The sequence below is a fragment of the Taudactylus pleione genome, unplaced genomic scaffold (genome assembly GCF_031769625.1).
Source record: "Taudactylus pleione unplaced genomic scaffold, aTauple2 ptg000345l, whole genome shotgun sequence".
Classification (NCBI taxonomy): domain Eukaryota; kingdom Metazoa; phylum Chordata; class Amphibia; order Anura; family Myobatrachidae; genus Taudactylus; species Taudactylus pleione.
The window spans coordinates 4,927,946-4,948,873 of record NW_028284746.1 but is presented as its reverse complement, the minus strand read 5'-3'; the positions used below and the strand labels follow the sequence as shown (position 1 = coordinate 4,948,873).

The 20,928-nt window shown below is 41.8% G+C and overlaps 1 protein-coding gene across 2 annotated transcripts in view; it reads left to right on the top strand.

The window, feature by feature from the left end:
* The window catches only part of IPO11 (importin 11), a 553,468-nt gene that overhangs the window by 38,582 nt on the left and 493,958 nt on the right, over nucleotides 1-20,928 (top strand). For both annotated transcript variants that reach the window (XM_088444066.1, XM_088444065.1), the window contains exons 3-4: nucleotides 17,601-17,673; nucleotides 19,662-19,865. In XM_088444066.1, coding sequence (XP_088300192.1) covers nucleotides 17,601-17,673; nucleotides 19,662-19,865 — 277 coding nt within the window. The remainder of the gene's footprint in view (nucleotides 1-17,600; nucleotides 17,674-19,661; nucleotides 19,866-20,928) is intronic.

The window sequence follows — 20,928 nt, the reverse complement described above, 5'->3', positions numbered from 1 at the left end:
CCGGAGAAAAACGAGAAAGATTTCCGTATCGTAATGGACAGAATTCTGCGCAGCAGCCGATCACACTGAAATGAGTCTGCCCATAAGATAGAAACATTTTCAAATTTGAACACGCATTATTTAAAAAAAAAATATATATATAAAAATTAATTCTCCCTTTCTATCTTTTTACTTCCGGATATAATTATTTATGCTTCTGTAAATAAGCTGTTAGGATGGTCTGGAGATCATGTGACTCTCATCTCTTGATGTCAGCGGTCGGGATTCCGGCTCCATGATTCTGAGCTGCATCCCGGTGATATCACAGAAAGTTTCTGAGGAGCACATGCTCCTGCCAGTACATGGCAAGTTCATACTTTTATACTGAACTGTCCATGAGATTTATGCTGCTAGAATACCATGGAAAACTTAGGACCACTTGTATAAAGCAGTTATAACCCCTTTTTTTTCTGCGAAAAAGGGGTCATTAACCGCTTCTCTAATATTTATTAAAAAGCTGACTGTGAGGAAATCGGAGACTTCTCCAGTGGTGCCTTTGGCTTGTGTAAATAACACCGCTGCTATTTTGTTACTTTGCTTGTCCTCTAACACATAGTTCCATGCTAGGATGGCTGTATGGGTTACTTACCAGTCCTGCTGTCAGGAAGTCCCGCATGCACTGTGCTCCTGCTGGGAGACATTTACTTAGCTCATCAGCACTAGGCTGGTGCGATACAGGCAGGTCAGAGATCACCAGAGAATGGCAATGGAAGATGTCACCTAGCGCTGACAACAGGTGCAGGAAAATACATTTGCTGATCAGTAACATGACATTATTGTAGTGAGCAGAAAGGCTACTGAATGACCCTCTGAGCTCTGTCTGCACCTTGACGCACCTTTTTTCCCCCCTCTGCAATCACACACAGACTGTCTGTGTCTGCCCGCCAGTTTTGTTTGCTATACAGATAGATGTAAAAATACAGATGGCTTATTAAAATGTGATTACATTTGCTACTCAGAGGAAAAAAAAATCGTATATGTAATTGCTGCTTTAAAGATTTCCAAACAGTCCGGCATCAGAAAGGCAAGATAGATACAGGCAAATATTAGAAAATATTATGTGTTAACTGAATAAAACTGTTCAAACATCACAAGTCAGTGACCAAGTGTAATTAGCTTTTAAATGAAAAAGTGTTGTGCCCTGGATAAATCGCTAGCACAGACAGCAGAGGGCTTAACGCTAAATCCAAAGCCTTGCTAAAGTTAGAAAACTGTCTACATATTGCCATAGTGTTGTGACTGATTAATTGTCTTTTCAGTGATACTGAGAGTGCAGTTGCTATTCTAATCGGTCATGTAGATAATTTAACAGAACGTGCTCTTGTTAAGGTAATTAGATTAGTTGTTGTAGCATGAAATATAAATCCTCCCTACAATTTCTAGCAGTCCCTACTGGGTCTTAACAGTTTTAGAAGCAATTTATGGGCTTCTCTTGCTGCCTCCAATCTTCTGTATATTAATTTTACGACAGTAAATTTATTATATTACAAGTGCGCGGAACTGCAAAGTAATTCCCTGCCCCAGTCATCTTTATCCACTTCATGTGCAAGAAAGCTGAGCTTATAATCCTCATGTATTTGTGCAGAAGAATCGCCCACAATTAGTTCAGTGGGTACATTTAAATGAATATAAGGAAATAAAAGTTTTTGATTGCTTTATTTATTTTATTTTATTTATTGCTTCACAGACCTAATCTGGAATGGGTTATCTTACTTACCTTATTAGGCAAGCAGAAATAATATTCTTAGGATGTTTTTGTTAATTAACCAGTGGCGGCATTATTTATGATGTCTGCAGTCTGACGATGACCCACATTTAACATTAACATGGCTATTAAAGAAAGTTCCCAGATCAGTAGACATTAAAATAACAAAAAGTGATGAAAAGAACATTTGGAAATGTAAAGAGGTTTCATATGTCTGAACTGAAGCTTTAAAAGCAATTTGATGTAGTTGTCAATCCTTGTTCTTCTGATACATCACAAAGTAAAGGGAAATGAGCGGGATGTGGCTGCTGCTTTCACTCTCTTTCTGGGTTTTTGTATTCCCTCTGCTTCTGTGCTGAAGTTACAGTAAGTGTGTACTGGCTGGCCTATGCCTTGTGCAATATTCACCATTCAGGCTTTTCTACCTGCATTTACAAAAGCCTGAATGCCTGAGCGGTGAATATTGCACAAGGCATAGGCCAGCCAGTACACATACCTGCATTATACCTGCATTTACTTACCCTTATATTATATACATTGTATTCTGACTTACACATGCCTATACTTACCCTTACATTATATACACTGTATTCTGACTTATACATGCCTATACTTACCCTTACATTATATACACTGTATTCTGACTTATACATGCCTATACTTACCCTTACATTATATACACTGTATTCTGACTTATACATGCCTATACTTACCCTTACATTATATACACTGTATTCTGACTTATACATGCCTATACTTACCCTTACATATTATATACACTGTATTCTGACTTATACATGCCTATACTTACCCTTACATTATATACACTGTATTCTGACTTCTACATGCCTATACTTACCCTTACATTATACACACTGTATTCTGACTTATACATGCCTATACTTACCCTTACATTATATACACTGTATTCTGACTTCTACATGCCTATACTTACCCTTACATTATATACACTGTATTCTGACTTATACATGCCTATACTTACTCTTACATTATATACACTATATTCTGACTTATACATGCCTATACTTACCCTTACATTATATACACTGTATTCTGACTTATACATGCCTATACTTACCCTTACATTATATACACTGTATTCTGACTTATACATGCCTATACTTACATTATATACACTGTATTCTGACTTACACATGCCTATACTTACCCTTACATTATATACACTGTATTCTGACTTATACATGCCTATACAACCCTTACATTATATACATTGTATTCTGACTTACACATGCCTATACTTACCCTTACATTATATATACTGTATTCTGACTTACACATGCTTATACTTACCCTTAGATTATATACACTGTATTCTGACTTATACATGCCTATACTTACCCTTACATTATATACACTGTATTCTGACTTATACATGCCTATACTTACCCTTACATTATATACACTGTATTCTGACTTATACATGCCTATACTTACCCTTACATTATATACACTGTATTCTGACTTATGCATGCCTATACTTCACCCTTACATTATATACACTGTATTCTGACTTATACATGCCTATACTTACCCTTACATTATATACACTATTCTGACTTATACATGCCTATACTTACCCTTACATTATATACACTGTATTCTGACTTATACATGCCTATACTTACCCTTACATTATATACACTGTATTCTGACTTATACATGCCTATACTTACCCTTACATTATATACACTGTATTCTGACTTATACATGCCTATACTTACCCTTACATTATATACACTGTTTTCTGACTTATACATGCCTATACTTACTCTTACATTATATACACTGTATTCTGACTTATACATGCCTATACTTACCCTAATATTATATACACTGTATTTTGACTTATACATGCCTATACAACCCTTACATTATATACACTGTATTCTGACTTATACATGCCAAATATGTACCCTAACATTATATACACTGTATTCTGATTTATACATGCCTATACTTACCCTTACATTATATACACTATATTCAGACTTATACAGTCAGGTGCAAAAATATTGGGACATTGACAGAATTTTCATATTTTGGCCTCTATATATGACCACAATGGTTTTGAAATGAAACAAACAAGATATGCTTTAACTGCAGACTTTCAGATTTAATTTGAGGGTAATTACATCCAAATCAGGTGAACGGTGTAGGAATTACAACGGTTTCTATATGTGCCTCACACTTTTTAAGGGGCCAAAAGTAATGGGACAAACTAAACAATCCTAAATCTAACTTTCACTTTTTAATATTATGTTGCAAATCCTTTGCAGGCAATTACAGCCTGAAGTCTGGAACGCATAGACATCACCAGACGCTGGGTTTCATCCCTGGTGATGCTCTGCCAGGCCTCTACTGCAAATGTATTCAGTTCCTGCTTGTTCTTGGGGCATTTTCCCTTCAGTTTTGTGTTCATCAAGTGAAAATGCATGCTCAATCGGATTCAGGTCAGGGGATTGACTTGGTCATTGCATAACATTCCACTTTTTAGCCTTAAAAAACTTTCGGTGCTTTTGCAGTATGCTTCGGGTCATTGTCCATCTGCACTGTGAAGCGCTGTCCAATGAGTTCTGAAGCATTTGACTGAATATGAGCATATAATATTGACTGAAATACTTCAGAATTCATTCTGCTGCTTTTGTCAGCAGTCACAACATCAATAAATACAACGGAACCAGTTCCATTGGCAGCCATACATGCCCACGCCATGACACTACCACCACCATGCTTCACTGATGAGGTGGTATGTTTTGGATCATGAGCAGTTCCTTTCCTTCTGCATACTCTTCTCTTCCCATCACTCTGGTACAAGTTGATCTTTGTCTCATCTGTCCATAGGATGTTGTTCCAGAACTGTAATGGCTTTTTTAGATGTTGTTTGGCAAACTCTAATCTGGTCTTCCTGTTTTTGTGGCTCACCAATGGTTTACATCTTGTGCTGAACTCTCTATATTCACTCTTGTGAAGTCTTCTCTTGATTGTTGACTTTGACACCCCCCTGCAGAGTGTTCTTGATTTGGCCAACTGTTGTGAAGGGGTTTTCCTTCACCAGGGAAATAATTCTTGTCATCCACCACAGTTGTTTTCCGTGGTCTTCCGGGTCTTTTGGTTTTGCTGAGCTCTCCGGTGCGTTCTTTCTTTTTAAGAATGTTCCAAACAGTTGATTTGGCCTCACCTAATGTTTTTGCTATCTCTCTGATGGGTTTGTTTTGATTTTTCAGCCTAATGATGGCTTGCTTCACTGATAGTGACAGCTCTTTGGATCTCATATTGAGAGTCGACAGAAACTGATTTGAAATGCAAATGTCACACCTAGAATCAACTCCAGACTCCAACTTTTACCTGCTTAATTGATAATGAAATAACGAGGGAATAGTCCACACCTGTCCATGAAATAGCTTTTGAGTTAATAGTCCCATTACTTTTGGCCCCTTAAAAAGTGTGAGGCACATATAGAACCGTTGTAATTCCTACACCGTTCACCTGATTTGGATGTAATTACCCTCAAATTAAATCTGAAAGTCTGCAGTTACAGCACATCTTGTTTGGTTCATTTCAAAGCCATTGTGGTAGTGAATAGATGCCAAAATATGAAAATTCTGTCAATGTCCCAATATTTATGCACCTGACTGTACATGCCTATACTTACCCTAACATCATATACACTGTATTCTGACTTATACATGCCTATACTTACCCTTACATTATATACACTATATTCAGACTTATACATGCCTATACTTACCCTTACATTATATACACTGTATTCTGACTTATACATGCCTTTACTTACCCTTACATTATATACACTATATTCAGACTTATACATGCCTTTACTTACCCTTACATTATATACACTGTATTCTGACTTATACATGCCTTTACTTACCCTTACATTATATACACTGTATTCAGACTTATACATGCCTATACTTACCCTTACATTATATACACTGTATTCTGACTTATACATGCCTTTACTTACCCTTACATTATATACACTATATTCAGACTTATACATGCCTTTACTTACCCTTACATTATATACACTGTATTCTGACTTATACATGCCTATACTTACCCTTACACTGTATTCTGATACATGCCTATACTCACCCTTACATTATACCTTACCCTGTGATGGAGCAAAGAGCTTTTTCTCTGTGGGGGAGCAATGTGCTTTTTTCCTGTGGGAGGGGGGGGCTGATGGTGTGCCTTAGAACAGGACACAGCAGTTGGTTATGCTGTCCCTAATCCTATGGTTATGTTACCGTCATTTATTCGTAAGGTAGTCTTTTCATGTGAGACCACACCCTTACAGTGAGACCACGCCCCCACTCCATGGCGCATGCACCTTCGGCGCAACCAAACTTACCATCTTATACTTGTTTGAGGTGGAGACGCATTTTGGCTGTTCGCACTGAGATCCCCAACCCCTAGACACCACCCTGGGTAATGAAAGAAAGTGTGTTAGAACAGGGCAATTGAAAGAAACAGCTTGGTTTGATGATATAAAAGCAGGACAAATAAATATGCTAAAATTACAGGATGGCACCTGACAGCCAACTCCATCCAACATCATGAAATACTCAACTGTGTGTACTGTGCAGTTACAGGGCCAACGAGGACACCCGATGTAAGGGACATCATACTGTGCACCTCGACCTACTACTTGTTGTTTGTTTCTGCTTTGCTGTGTTGCTTGTCCACTTTCTTAACATCTTTAACATTGGCAGACGTGCTGAATTTGTTTTATTGAATTAAATTGGATCTGTATGGATAATTTACATTTTTCTGTCATGGGAAAGCCATCCTTCATTTTGCATGCTACATATATTTTATTCAGAACAAACTGTAAATCTTTTTTATTCAGCACATTTGCCAGCAGTGGATGAATAATAATAATATATTTTATAGTTTATGCTAATAATTTGCAGCTCCCATTTAGCTGTTATTTTTGCATAGTAAATCTCTTCTCTGATTTGTTCCCTCAAGTCTTTTTTGCCCCTGTTGAAAACATTCGTTACCTCCATCCAGGAACTAAATCTAGTTCTTCATCTGTGTCGTTTCCCATGTCAGTCTTCATTATTTCCGGCTTCTATTATCTACATGCTGTGGATCTGGATATGTTTCAAAGTATGTGCTTCTCTGTGCAAGTGTCAGTCCTCCAAGCTCATATTTATGCAAAATCAGATATTCGAAATCAACTATAAAGCAATTTCCAGTCTTCTATTCTGTTTTAAGCACTCACTAATAGATGTTGAAGCTGGGCTGAATTCTGTATAATCGTCATTCTCCCATCCATTGCTTTTTGTGAGGAGCACCATTTTCTCTGCCCATTTTCCTCCCTTCTCTTCTATCATTACTGATTTCCCTCCCTTCCCCCTATTCTCTTTCTTCTTTAACCCTTCCATTCCCTTCTGTAAATTATCTTTCCCTTAGCCACCCTTTTCTTAAATATCTGACCCTTACACTACCTTATCTCCATTATCTGTGCCTTCTCTATACTCCCTCTTCCATCTCTTTTCTCCATCCATTGCCCCTTCTCTTCTCTAAATTCTTTTCCCCTTTAATTTCTCTGCATGTTTCCCTCCTGTCTCTTCATTATTCATCTCTTCCTCCCATCTATCCATTTTCTCTCTCTTCTTCCCATCTATCCATTTATCTGTCTCTTCTTCCCATCTATCCATTTTCTGTCTCTTCTCTTACCTGCTCTTCATGCTCAGTCCTGTTCTCTCACCTCCCCATATTCTGTCTCTTCCACTTCATTCCTGTTTATTCTCTGCTCCTACTCTCCTTCCTGTCTCATTCTCTGCTTCTGCCCCTCTTTCACCTCCATTGTCTGGCCCCTCCCCACCATTCTCTGCCCCTTTCCCTCACTTCTCTCCATTTTCTGCCCCTTCAACTTCCTTTCTGTCCATTCTCTGACCCCCATCACCTGTCCCTTCTCTCCATTTTATGCCCCTTCACCATTCATTGCTGCTACTCTCCATTCTCTTGCATCCACTCTCCATTCTCTTGATGCTAACGTATGTTTCACCTGTGGGGGCTTTCTCACGTAGACTCGGCTCAGAGGGCTTCTGATTTTCCTTGGCTCAAGGCGTCCACTATTTTCATATCATAGTGAGCCGAGAAAAAGGACACTCCCACATACCTGTCATCATGGCGGTGTGTGTTAAGGATGGCAATAAAGTATGTTCATCTCTACATCTTGAGATGGAGGGAGGATAGATACCCCCATATTGCCATCATCAAAGGGGTGTGAGATGGTGGTGTTGACTTAACTAGTGCCAAAGTTAGTGCACACATCACAGATTCTATAGGGCTATTCTATTTACTCTGAAAGCAAGTGTAACTTTAAGCTTAGTAAATTTACTAAGCTTAAAGTTACACTTGCTTTCAGAGTAAAACTGACTAGTATGTCGGATTGCAGTCTAAAATAACTACTACCTGTATTTACTATGCATCGGTTTTGTATGTCATTTAAAATTCAACTTCTATACCCATCAAATTTCATCCCCCTATTCCACAACTGATCCGATGGCATGACTCCTCCTGCTGCATCACCATAATACCGCTGTCTCAGCTGCAAACATGTTGGAAGCTGCGATAGCATATCTGTCTGCAGCTGAATCAACCCCTCTTTTCTGCAGTGATTTCTGAAACTCAAGTGATTTTGAAAGCTATACTGATTTCTGTTCTGTAAGTCAGTCGGCGAGGACTATGTAAATAAAATGAAGGCTGCAGGAGTATTTCAGGGTCCAGTCTTCAACTCGAGCAACGGCTCGTATCCCAGCTAGCGTAAAATAATCAATAGATGGTCCGATGTTCTAAACGGTTTTAAAGTAGTCATTTGGCTGTCTTCCGTCAGTTTTGCCATTAGTAAATGGGCAGTTTGCAAAACCGACATAAAAACTACCAAAAAAACAATCTCAACCTATAGTAAATTTACCCCTAAAATAGGAATATGCTGGATACGGTTCCTATATTCGTTGTATGGTGTGATAAAATATTGTTCGTAATAAGATGGATGAAGAATAAGAGTATTGGAGTAATAGATGACAAGAATTGATATAGTTTAAAATGGAGTCCAATACTAAACTGAGTGTATAGGTAAAACTTTTTGTGATATAGTGTAACTTTTTTGTACTAAATTATAATGATATATTTAATAAGACGATTATTGTTATTATTTTTCTCATTAGATTGGCATATATTGGAGAAGGACAGAAGTGGGCTACTACGGTTTATAATTATATAATGAAATCCTGCTTGTTTGGTTGTGGTGAAATTAGGATCATATGGATATTAGCTTGTTACAATACTTTTGAATATAACAAATGATACATTTCTATTTGTTATTGATAATTATTAGCGATAATGTTTGTGACATGGTATAGATCAGTGATTTTCAACCTTTTTCAACTCAAGGCACACTACACTATATTAAAATTGCCAAGGCACACCATCTAGCGATGCGGCGTGAAAAATTGGCCTCCACAGGAATAAAACACACTACATTGGCCTCCAGTGGAATAAAGCACACTAATTGGCCTCCACAGGAATAAAACACACTACATTGGCCTCCACAGGAATAAAACACACTACATTGGCCTCCACAGGAATAAAACACACTACATTGGCCTCCACACGAATAAAACACACTACATTGGCCTCCAAAGGAATAAAACACACTACATTGGCCTCCAAAGGAATAAAACACACTACATTGGCCTCCACATGAATAAAATACTCTACATTGGCCTCCATATGAATAAAATACACTACATTGGCCTCTACAGGAATAAAACACACTACATTGGCCTCCACAGAAATAAAACACATACATTGGCCTCCACAGGAATAAAACACTATATTGGCCTCCAGTGGAATAAAACACACTATATTGGCCTCCACAGGAATAAAACACACTACAGTTACAAGTGTGCTGAGTTGTCCGCCGAGGCACAGTGGTTGAAAAACGCTGGTATAGATGTATCTATCTGAATTACAAAGCTGCATGACAAAGTCACTATTTCTTAGTGTGAGCAATGTTTTTTTTTAATGTTATTATACTGCTCTGTAAAAAAATGTATAGCAGTGTTAGGGGTAGGGGACATAGCCTCTGAGGAGTTATGGTTTCCAGTGTTACACTGCCCCGGGTCCTTCTGAGGCTTCGGCCATTCAGCAGGAGCCGCCATGGGAGTGCTTTGCAAAAGCACTAACCATTGCAGGGCGTTTAGCAGGCCCTCCTGTGTGTCCACAGTTCAGTTTTCAACAACAGCACCTTTTGCCAGCGCAAAACCTGCTGCAACCTCCTACACCTTCACAACTGTTGCCCCCTCAGTGGGTTAATACAGTTCCTGCTATATTGCAGGGTGCGACTGAGATACGTCAGCAGGACGCACCTATCAGCAGGGCAGCTAAAAGAGTCTTGCTATCGTCGCAATCTACTGTATGGGATGATGATGATGATGATGTGTCATCTGATGATGGACTGCTTCTGGATGAGTCTGACTCTGAGCTACCTCCTCTGGAGGCGGGGGTCAAGTCTAATAAATATATTCCAGGGCTAATACAAGCTGTAAAAGCAGCCCCGATCATTGAGGAGGATGAGCCTCCTGCGCCTAAATCCAGGCATGCATATTTCATGGAAGAAAAGGTGACTGAGGCTACATTCCCATTGTCTGACCAATTGGTGAATCACTTGGAGGTAGCTTGGAAAACGGTATCAACCACAGAAGCGTCTAGTCTCTGCTTACCCTTTTGCTGAGAATTATTTTTCCAAATGGGAGACTCCACCGGTGGTGGATTCCCATGTCACGCACTTGGTAAGAAGCGCAACGCTTCCTATGCCTTCCATGTCGTCCCTGAAGGATGTTACAGATAGTAAGGTAGAGGTATGCCTTAAATCTGTTTATTCCCTTTCGGGGGCTGCGTGCAGACCAGCTATGGCCATTTGCTGGGTGGCTCGGGCTATGGAATGTTGGGCTAATAGCCTTGAAACATCCTTAGCCTCTAATGCTACCAGGGAACAGCTGAATCTGGTGGGAGATCTCTGAGATTCAGCTACCTATATAAATGAGGCAGTGTTGGATATTACTCTAGTAAATGCCAGGGTTTCCTCGGCGGCCATTGCGGCTCGCCATTCTCTGTGGCTCCGTTCTTGGAGAGATGATGCAGAGTCCAAGAAGGGGTTGGAATGTTTGCCTTATGATGGTAAAGTCTTGTTTGGCCCTGATTTGGACTAGATTGTGAATACCTTGGCAGCAGCTAAGTCGGCTTGTCTGCCTTCTGCTCCAACTTCTTCGGGAGTTCGGACTCTGTCCTTTCGGACCCATCAGGCCCCAGGTAAGGCTAGAACTCAGTCCTTTCCCAGGCCATCCACTACCAAGAAATCTTCCAGACCTAAGAAGCAGCCCTGGAGTACCAGACATCTGGCTGCCAAGCCTGATGACAAGCCCTCTGCTTGATGGGACGGGTCTCCTCCTGGGGGACCCCAGGGTGGTATTCCAACTTCTTCAGTTTGCCCAGTACTGGTGTCAAACTACCATGGATTCCTGGGTGAAGGAAATGGTCTCTCTTGGGGTACTGCCTCTCCTTCCGCAGAAGGCTTCCCCATCAATTCTTTTGCACAGGGCTTCCGAAGAACGCGGACAAGGCTTTGGCTATTCAACAGGTGGTACAATCCATGCTACAGACAGGAGTCATTGTACCGGTCCCGATGTCCCAAAGAGGAACAGGGTTTTATTCCAGCCTTTTTCTAGTCCAGAAGTCAAACTGTTCTTACCGTCCTATTCTCAATCTTAGGGTACCCAGGTTCAGAATGGACACCCAACGCTCAGTTATACTGGCTATGAAACCTGGGGATTTTATGGTATCCCTGGATATTCAGGTTGCATACCTGCATATTCCGATTGTTTCAGCTCACCAATGTTTTCTCAGGTTCTCTGTGTCACAACAACATTTCCAGTGTCAGGCTCTGCTGTTTGGCCTTGCAACTGAATCTCTGGTGTTTACAAAGGTCATGGCGATAATGGCAGCCCATCTGCGGCTACAGGGGATCCGCCTGTTACCATCCCTGGACAACCTCTTGCTACTAGCAGGGTCCTCAGAGGTACTTCACCACCACCTGCAGCTAGCGATATTTGTGTTCCAGGTACACGGGTGGTTGATAAATTGGAAAAAGTCCTCACTGATTCCGTCTCAAAGGATGCTCCATCTGGGAGCCCTGTTGGTTTACAACAGCAAAGGCTTTTTCTGACAGCAGAAAAGATCTCCACTTTGCAGACGCATGTACGCAGATGCCTTCACAATCGCAGAGTGTCAGTCCACTCAGCAATGCAGTTACTGGGATCCATGGTGTCGACATCCGACATGGTGGAGTATGCCCAGTTTCATTCTCGGCCTCTGCAGCTATTGATCCTCTCCAAGTGGGACAGATTTCCCCATCATATACGGACTGAAATGATGGTGATCTCTCCGGAGGTACGCCTGTTGCTAACCTGGTTGCTACAGATGGCTCACCTCACCATGGGGCATCCCTTTTGGATCTCGGACTGGGTCCTTCTAACGACGGATGCCAGTCTTCGGGGCAGGGGCACAGTGACTGGTCCACACTCCTTTCAGGGAAGGTGTACCTCATAGCCTCTCGACTAAATCACAAGCTGCTGAATTGGGAAGCGGACTTCCTCAGCCGTCACGACGTGCATCCAGGGGAATGGTCTCTTCACCAAGAAGTGTTTCAACTCCTAGTGGCCTTCCAGACGAGGACCTCATGGCCTCTCGACTAAATCGCAAGCTGCTTCAGTACTGGTCCAGGACAAGAGACGCCAGTGCTCTGTCAGTCAAGTGGACTTTCCAGTTTGTGTACTTGTTTCCTCCAATCTCCCTCCTTCCTCAAGTAATTCGGAAGTTCAAACAAGAGGGAGGCATGGTCCTGCTGGTGGCTCCAGCGTGGCCCCGATGTCCATGGTACTCAGATCTTCGGAGTCTCTCCATCGACACTCCGTGGCTGTTGCCTCAACCTCCGGACCTGTTGTCTCAGGATCCTTGCCTCTACCCAGATCTGGGTCGTCTGTCTTTGACAACTTGGCTCTTGAGACATCCCTCTTAAGGTCAAAAGGTTTTTCCGGCTCTTTATTTAACACCATGCTCAGAGCACGGAAATTTGCTTCTGCCAGAATTTACCACAGGGTGTGGCAGGCATACCTACTTTGATTGGTGTCGTCCCAGAGGTTACGACCCCCAAGTGTTTAGGATACCCAGAGTGTAGGCTTTCCTGCAAGTGGGTTTAGACCTTGGTCTCCGCCTTGCTACACTGAAGGTCCATATCTAGGCCCTTTCAGTGTGGTTCCAGCGAAGGATTGCTCCTCTTCATAACATCCGCACTTTTCTGCAGGGGTTCCTTCGTATCCAGCCTCCCTTTGTCCCTCCTGTAGCGCCTTGGGATTTGTCTGTTTTCCTTAAGGCTGTCCAGAGCCCTCCCTTTGAACCACTGGGCTCAGTGGATCTGAATGGCTTACTGCCAAGACTGTTTTTCTTCGGTCATTGGTTCGGCCAGAAGAGTTTCTGATGTAGGGGCTCTCTCTTGTCTTTCCCCATTTCTAGTTTTTCATAGGGACAGGGCAGTGCTTCAAACTCGCCCTGGCTTCCTTCCTAAGGTGGTCTCTAGTTTCCACATTAATGAAGAAATTATTGTGCCAGCTTTTAATTCCTCAGACCTCTCGGCATGGGAGGCCTCATTGGTTGTGGTACGTGCCCTCAGGATTTATGTGGATCGTACCAGTTCTCTTCGGAAATCGGACTCCTTGCTTGTTCTTTATGGTTTCCACAAGAGAGGATGGCCAGCCAATAAACATACTTTGGCTAGATGGCTTCGCATGATTATCTCTGAGGCTTACATTCATGAGGGCCTTCCAGTCCCGCCCTCTGTTACTGCTCATTCTACTCTGTCTGTAGGCCTTTCGTGGGCAGCTTGTCGTGGTGCCTTGGCTGTTCAGCTATGTAAGGCAGCCACTTGGTCTTCTATCCAGACCTTTTTGAGGTATTATGCCTTTGATACCTTTGCCACTCAGGATGCTTCCTTCGGGCGGCGGATTCTCCTTTCTGCACAGGAACGTCCCCGCCCTTGAGGGTCATGCTTTGGGAATCCCCAAGGTTTCCTGTTGACCTTCTATGGACCCTGAAGTAGAAAAGTAGATATATGGTAAGAACTTACCCTTGTTAACTCTTTTTCTATGAGGTCTATACGGTCCACAGGGTGCCCGCCCTGACACACCTGTGCTTCAGATGGGCTTCGCTCTGGTCACCGGTTTTCGTCTCCTTCTGTGTGAGAATGTGATTCTAGTGTGTTCCAGACTTTCTTCTCTCTTTTATCCTCCGGCCTTTGGCTTGCTACGTAACTGAGGAGCCTCCGGGGCAGGGTATAGAGGGAGGCCCCGTTGCATCCTGGGAGAAAAAATGTAACTGCATGGTGCCCGGATGTCTTCGTCATCATATCTCCTCTTATTTCTTTCCTCTAATGCGCAATCTAACTCTTTCGAGGCCAAGTGCCTTCAGATGTTGTGGCTCATTGTTATCTGACTATGCAGGTAATATTTTTCATTTTAGAAATGTCTGTGTGTGCATTTCTGATGTTACCTTTCTGCTGCAAAATACGTTGTTTAAATACTCTTGCCGTCACTCCCACATATCTTAGACTGTGTTTCCAAATCTGTCTTGTATCAAGTTTGTCTTGAGGATTTGTCCACATGTCTTGCTGTTTTTTCAGTGGCTATGTAGAAACATGTCTGAGATTTCTTGCTCTTCTCCAGCTCATTGATACTTTTGGTTCTAGGTGTTTGATGAGATCAAGTTGCTGCAGCCACATTAAAGGGGGACTTCAATTAGATTCAATAAAGTAAAAATTTCATGTCTGTGAAGTTTTCGCACATTTGGGTGTTTTGGTGTAATATTTTGGCGTTTTTTGTCTATGTGCGCTCCCGTTTTTCCTGCTATCCTATTACAAAAGACGCACAAAGGCATTTGCAGCAGAAATCAATTTAGAAGTATATTAGTGGCACTAATAAAAGTATTTGGTGTTCTTAAATTATGTCAAATGGCTGTTTCATGCATATTTGTATAACATTGGAAAAATACAAAGCTATTTTTTTCAACAAAATAAATGCTGCAGTTAAATTAGGGTTACAATGAGTGAAAGTATATTTTTTTAATCCATTAAATGCGCTTTTAATAAATGTTAAAAATACAGCATGTGCAGCCACCTGCAATGTTTAAAATACATGTCCCAACAATGCAGCTCCCCAAAATAACAGACCCACTACTTTAAACCCATCTTCCAACACTTTTCATTTTTGTCTCAAAAATGACATGTAATTATTGGCGAAGTTAAGCTAATTAAAAAAAAAATCTGTTTGCCTAATTTGTCATGTGGGGGGTTTGGTGTCCAAAGGGTTCTAAACCAAGACCCGACAAAATTAGGGACTTTGCACAACTGAGATGGTGAAAAGTTTTCGCCTTTTTGTTGTCTTTGGAGAATTCGCATGTGTGAAAATTTTGGCAATAGAATTACACGATACGTCTTTTTGTGCAAAAAGTTGGCACCTGCAAAAACTTTTCTCAAAACCGCGGCTTTTCGTTGCTAATTGAAACCAGCCCTCTTTTCACTTATTTGTGACATAGACTGCCTATCTCATTTGCTACATAATATTGCTCCCAGGCAGCACAATTCACAGCATGCAATGTTTGAATTTATATTAATGTTTACTCATACTTTATTTACATGAACTCAGAGCTTGTGTATTTATCACTTAGCTGCGTACAGAAAACGTCAAGATTGCACAATTATAAGTATACAAAGTATTTCAAGAAATTTCTCCAAACAACTCCTAATCTGTACCTTTTTTCCTATCAGCAACAATAATTACCTCGTTCTCTCTCATTGACTGTTCAATATCAAGGGCAAACAACCAAAAGCAGAAATGAACAGTTTATAAAAATTGATGATATTGTCTGTTTTTCCTAAAGGATCACTACTAATAAGGAACGCTCACTCACCGTTCACTGCTTCTAACACACAGAGAGCAGCAGAATCCAAAATACAAACTTAATGCTACTTTTTTTTTATCCTCCTTACTTTAACATATTTGTTCACCCATTGTGGTTTGATTATGTGAACATTGAATTCTAAAATCCTTGTCTGAAATAAGATAAGACATTATAAAGATATTAATACCTGCAATACTGTCCTGATGCATTTAAATCGTATGTTTTTTCTACATGTGATTTGTTGATTGTTGATTTTTGTATATATTTCACTCATATGGGTCGATCCAATCAGCCGCGAAGGGTGTGAGTTGCCGTTGCAACGACGTTAAAACGCAGCCCGCTCTGAGCTCAAATTTGCAGAATTCCGGGAATTCGGGCTGCCGTAAAGTGCGGCCACTGCCACGATGACTCACGATGGCGAGATCATCACAGTTAATTGGATCAAGCCCATAGCCTCATAGGAACACACAGAATATCTCTCTGTAAATTCCTTCACTTCACACTCTAGCACTTTTTTTCTTTCCATTTCTAAGTTTACATGTTTTCATTATGTTTTAGAAAGACTTTAAATAAAAGTTGAGTTTTACATTTAAAAACATCATTTCTCAACTATCTAAGAGTGTCCTTATTTAATGAGTTCTTTCCGTCTCCATATCCATTAAGCATCTTTGTCGCTGTCAGACTGGCAGCTCTCTCTCTCTGTTAGACTGGCAGCTCTCTCTCTCTGTTAGACTGGCAGCTTTCTCTCTATCACTGTTAGAATGGTAGCTCTTTCTCTCGCTGTTTAAATGGTAGCTCTTTCTCTCGCTGTTAGAATGGTAGCTCTTTCTTTCGCTGTTAGACTGGCAGCTCTCTCTCTCTCTGTTAGACTGGCAGCTCTCTCTCTCTCTGTTAGACTGGCAGCTCTCTCTCTCTCTCTCTGTTAGACTGGCAGCTCTCTCTCTCTCTCATTGTTAGACTTGCAGCTCTCTCTCTCTCTGTTAGACTGGCAGCTCTCTCTCTCTCGTTGTTGGACTGGCAGCTCTCTCTCTCGCTGTTAGACTGGCAGCTCTCTCTCTCGCTGTTAGACTGGCAGCTCTCTCTCTCTCGCTGTTAGACTGGTAGCTCTCTCTCTCGCTGTTAGAATGGTAGCTCTCTCTCTCACTGTTAGACTGGCACCTCTCTCTCTGTTAGACTGGGAAGCTCTTTGTTGGACTGGCAGCTCTCTATCAACTCGTTCTCTTTGTTAGAAAGGCAAGTCTTTCTCTCTGTTAGACTGGCATCTCTATATCTCTCTTTGTTAGAATGGCAACTCTTTTTCTCTGTTAGACTGGCATCTCTCTCTCTCTCTTTGTTAAACAGGCAGCGCTCTCTAACTGGCTGTGTTCCTTTGACATGTGTTACCTCTTTCATCATGTACTACCTGTATGCCACCTTTTCTGCTTCTGTCCCTTATGCTATTTCTGTTTTCTCACCAGTCACAGCCTCCGCTCTTTATTGGTCGTTCTGTGATTGTCTTTTCCAAACTTCTAAATCTATTCCTCCCACGTTTCTAGTGTTCCTAAATGATCCAATACTAATTTTATTGTAGATCATTTAATTACCATGTACGACATTATTCACTGATTTCTTTAACATATTTCCCTGGTATATTGCTTGATTAAAACATACAGTAGCTTTTTTTATAGCAGAGGACCATAATATCTTCATCCTTTAAAGCATGCAATTCTCATGTTGTATATATTATTTTCAGTGTTCACATCTTTTATTTTCCTCTTTGCAGTGCACTTTCAGATGGGGAGAAAGCGACATTGCGTGCGGGACTCATCACCAACTTTAATGAGCCAGTAAATCAGGTTAGTACGCAGCAGAATACTAATGAGTTCCTTACATCTTGTATCAGTGTACCTACAGTAAAGGGGTTGTGCTAAACTACTTTTAAATAAGCACTTTAAATGTGAAAATGTCTATGCTATCACATGATTGTGTCATCCTACAATTATTTAGATTTGTCTTTTGTAATACCCCTTTTACTTTAGAGCTAAAACCGGGGTTATTGCAGGGTTAGCCCGGGGTTGCTTCAAGGTGTAAAAGGGGCCAGGGTTTTATTCCCGGGTCGAGTGAGCCAGCAATCCAACCCAGATAACTTGCAGGGTTTAACACGGGAACAACCCATGAAAACCCTGCAGCATATACGAGTAACACAGGTCGGACGACCTGAGTCCCTTTTACAGCATGGAGATTTCCTGGTTTCTCAGCGTTTGGAGATTATGTAATCTCCGAGCACCGGGAGGTGTTCCACTGCACACGCGTGCAGTGTTTGAATGGCGCCGATCTGGGAATAACCCGGATCGGCGCCGTAGTGGAAAAGGAGTATGTCCAGGATCTGACCTGTTTTGGTACTATTGACCCGATTCAGACCCGGTCGAATGCGTTGAGCGCTCGCAACCGGGTCGATGTTTGCCCACTGGGCATGCGCACGACGGAGCCGGCTCCGTCGTGCGCATGCGTGAGACCCGGCTAGCGACGGTTGCTCTGTCGCTCCGGGTCTCGCACCAAAGGGGGCGCGCTGTCGATGGTGATTGACAGCTCGCCCCGTTTGGTAGGCGTGGCCCGGGGGGTTGCTTCACAAACGGAGGCGTTCCCAAGTGAACGCCTGCCGTTTGTAGGCGGCCCCACTGACATCACAAGTGATGTCAGTGGGAGAGCTTCCGGCTCTATTAGAGCCAGAAGCTCTCTGGTGTTTGCGGCCACGAGACCATCGCGACCATCATCCTGGCCGCACCCACAGCTATGCGAGCGGCCAGAAGGCCGCACAAAAAAAAAAAAGCGCCCAGATTCAGAGCGAGCGCTCTTTCAGAGCGTCCGGCTCTGAATCAGGGCCTATGTTCCAAATCTCGGGTCAGACCCTGGACTTAGGTGGAAAAGCAGTATTAGTTGGCTCTTGCTCTTCGGATGGCATTCCCAGCGTGGTTTCTTGCAGGTCTAAAGTGAACTAACTGAATAATACACATAATCACAAAAAATTCAGTTCTGGGTGTAGTTCAGCAAATAATATAATAATACTGAATGTTACTGACCTGGTTTGGACATTTGACTCATAGGGGGGCCATTCAGTTGTTTCTATTTTTAGGCACCCAATAGTATTTAACGCGCCTATTAGCATCGGGTTTAGCCTTGCAAAGCAGCTAAACCCATCTAAAGAAGTGGTTAGGGCGCCCAAACAACGGACTTTGCACACATTTCTTCTTGCACCTCAGGAGGCTGTGAGAAGAAATGTCCCCTCTTGGCTTTAGGCGGCCGAACGGAGCAACACTTAAATTGCTCTGTTGGGTGCCCAATCATATAGAAGCCCAGCGGGGGGGTGCCAAAAACAATTGAATCTCCCCCATACACTCTGATCGTGGTACTGTTTCAAATGTTGTCAGTGCCCCTCATCCGTGACGCTTATGTTGTTGTTAGTTTGAAAAAGTCCTGCATTGGGGATCACTGCATTGGGTGTAATAATGGCTTGTTTTGCGGTTATTAATCAGTGGTTGAAAAAAAAATGGTTTAAAACAGTTTTGTGTTAAAAAATTTGGCCTGTGAATGAGACAATTATATAATGCCTCAAGGGATTGTTTTTTTTGGTGTTAAGGTTGCATACATCACAAAATGGACAGGCAAAGTAAAGGACGCAGTATGGAGCCTAACAGTGATGCAGAGAGTGACTATTTGAATGCTGTTTTAACAATAAGTTTGATTCTACGTTTAGAATCTTTTTGCTAAGTGTTAAGTCTTTTGATCAGACATTCTTCTTTTGTAGCTGGATTCACCTTGATTTGTATATTTTTGTTTCTTGTAGATTGCAACTCAAATTGCTGTACTGATCGCTAAAGTTGCAAGGCTTGATTGTCCAAAGCAATGGCCAGAGCTGATCCCTACCCTAATTGATTCAGTAAAGGTTCAAGATGACCTCCTTCAGCATAGAGCATTACTTACTTTTTATCATGTGACCAAGACTTTGTCTTCTAAAAGACTCTCTGCAGACAGGAAACTCTTTCAAGATGTAAGTGTTTTTTCTTTCAAGTAGTTAATTTTTTTTATTTTATATAATGAAACGGTCTTGAAAATATAAGGACAGCACTTTTTTAGCAAATTTAACACGTGGGTATATTCATTTGTTGGGTATGTTACCGCCAATGAAGAGAACATGTAGTATTTGTAATAAGTTGTCTCTCATTACCATCTCTCTCATATATATCAGCATTTCTGTAAAATGTCTCCATGGCAGAAGGAGAGAAAAAACATGGTTAGAGGATCCTGCTCGCAAAAGCATACAATCTAGAGTGAATATGGGTGGGCACAACAGGGAGTAGATGACGGTGTAGGGGAGGACAGAGACAGGAGAGTGGTGGCATGCTAGAATGAAAACATTCGTTTTAAGGGCACATTTGAAGGCTGGGAGTGTGGATGAAAGTCATATACCCTTTTCACACGTACATGAAAATTTTGGGATTTTGCAGGTGAATGCGCATCGTCCTGAGATGTTTGTATGTGTGAAAAGGAAACAATCTGGAACGAAGTCCCGGGTCCATGACCCTGCTCTTTACCAGGGTCGGGCTGTGCCAGGTTAATAGACCCGGCAATTTCACAGATCTTAAGTCTGAAAGCTGCTTTATTGAGATTGGGGGGTAATTCCAGAAGTTGGGAGCAGTCTGGGAGAATCCTGAAAGGGACAATGGGAAGTGGTGATCAGGAAGGGAGTGAGCTGGTAGTTATTGTGTCGTGCAGTGGGCAGCAGGGAGTATGTGAAGAAATTAGGCTGTAGATGTAGAAAGAAATGGAACTGAATACTTTGTGGGTGAGAGAAAAGGTATAATTTGGTTCTAAATGGAACAGTGAGCCAGTGGAGTGACTGGCAGAGAGCAGAAAATTAGGCAGTCAGAGTTGGGGCGATGCGGGAGATTGAAAGGCCAGAAATGAGTAGATTACCGTAACCTAGGTGAGAGATAGACATGAGTACTGGTTGCCTGTTCTTTCCTGATTTGGGTTCCAGCGCAATTTGTGGAGCTCACTAGTGATATAATGTGTGGAAGGGTAATGCAAGTGTGCAGGACTTTTGGCAAGGA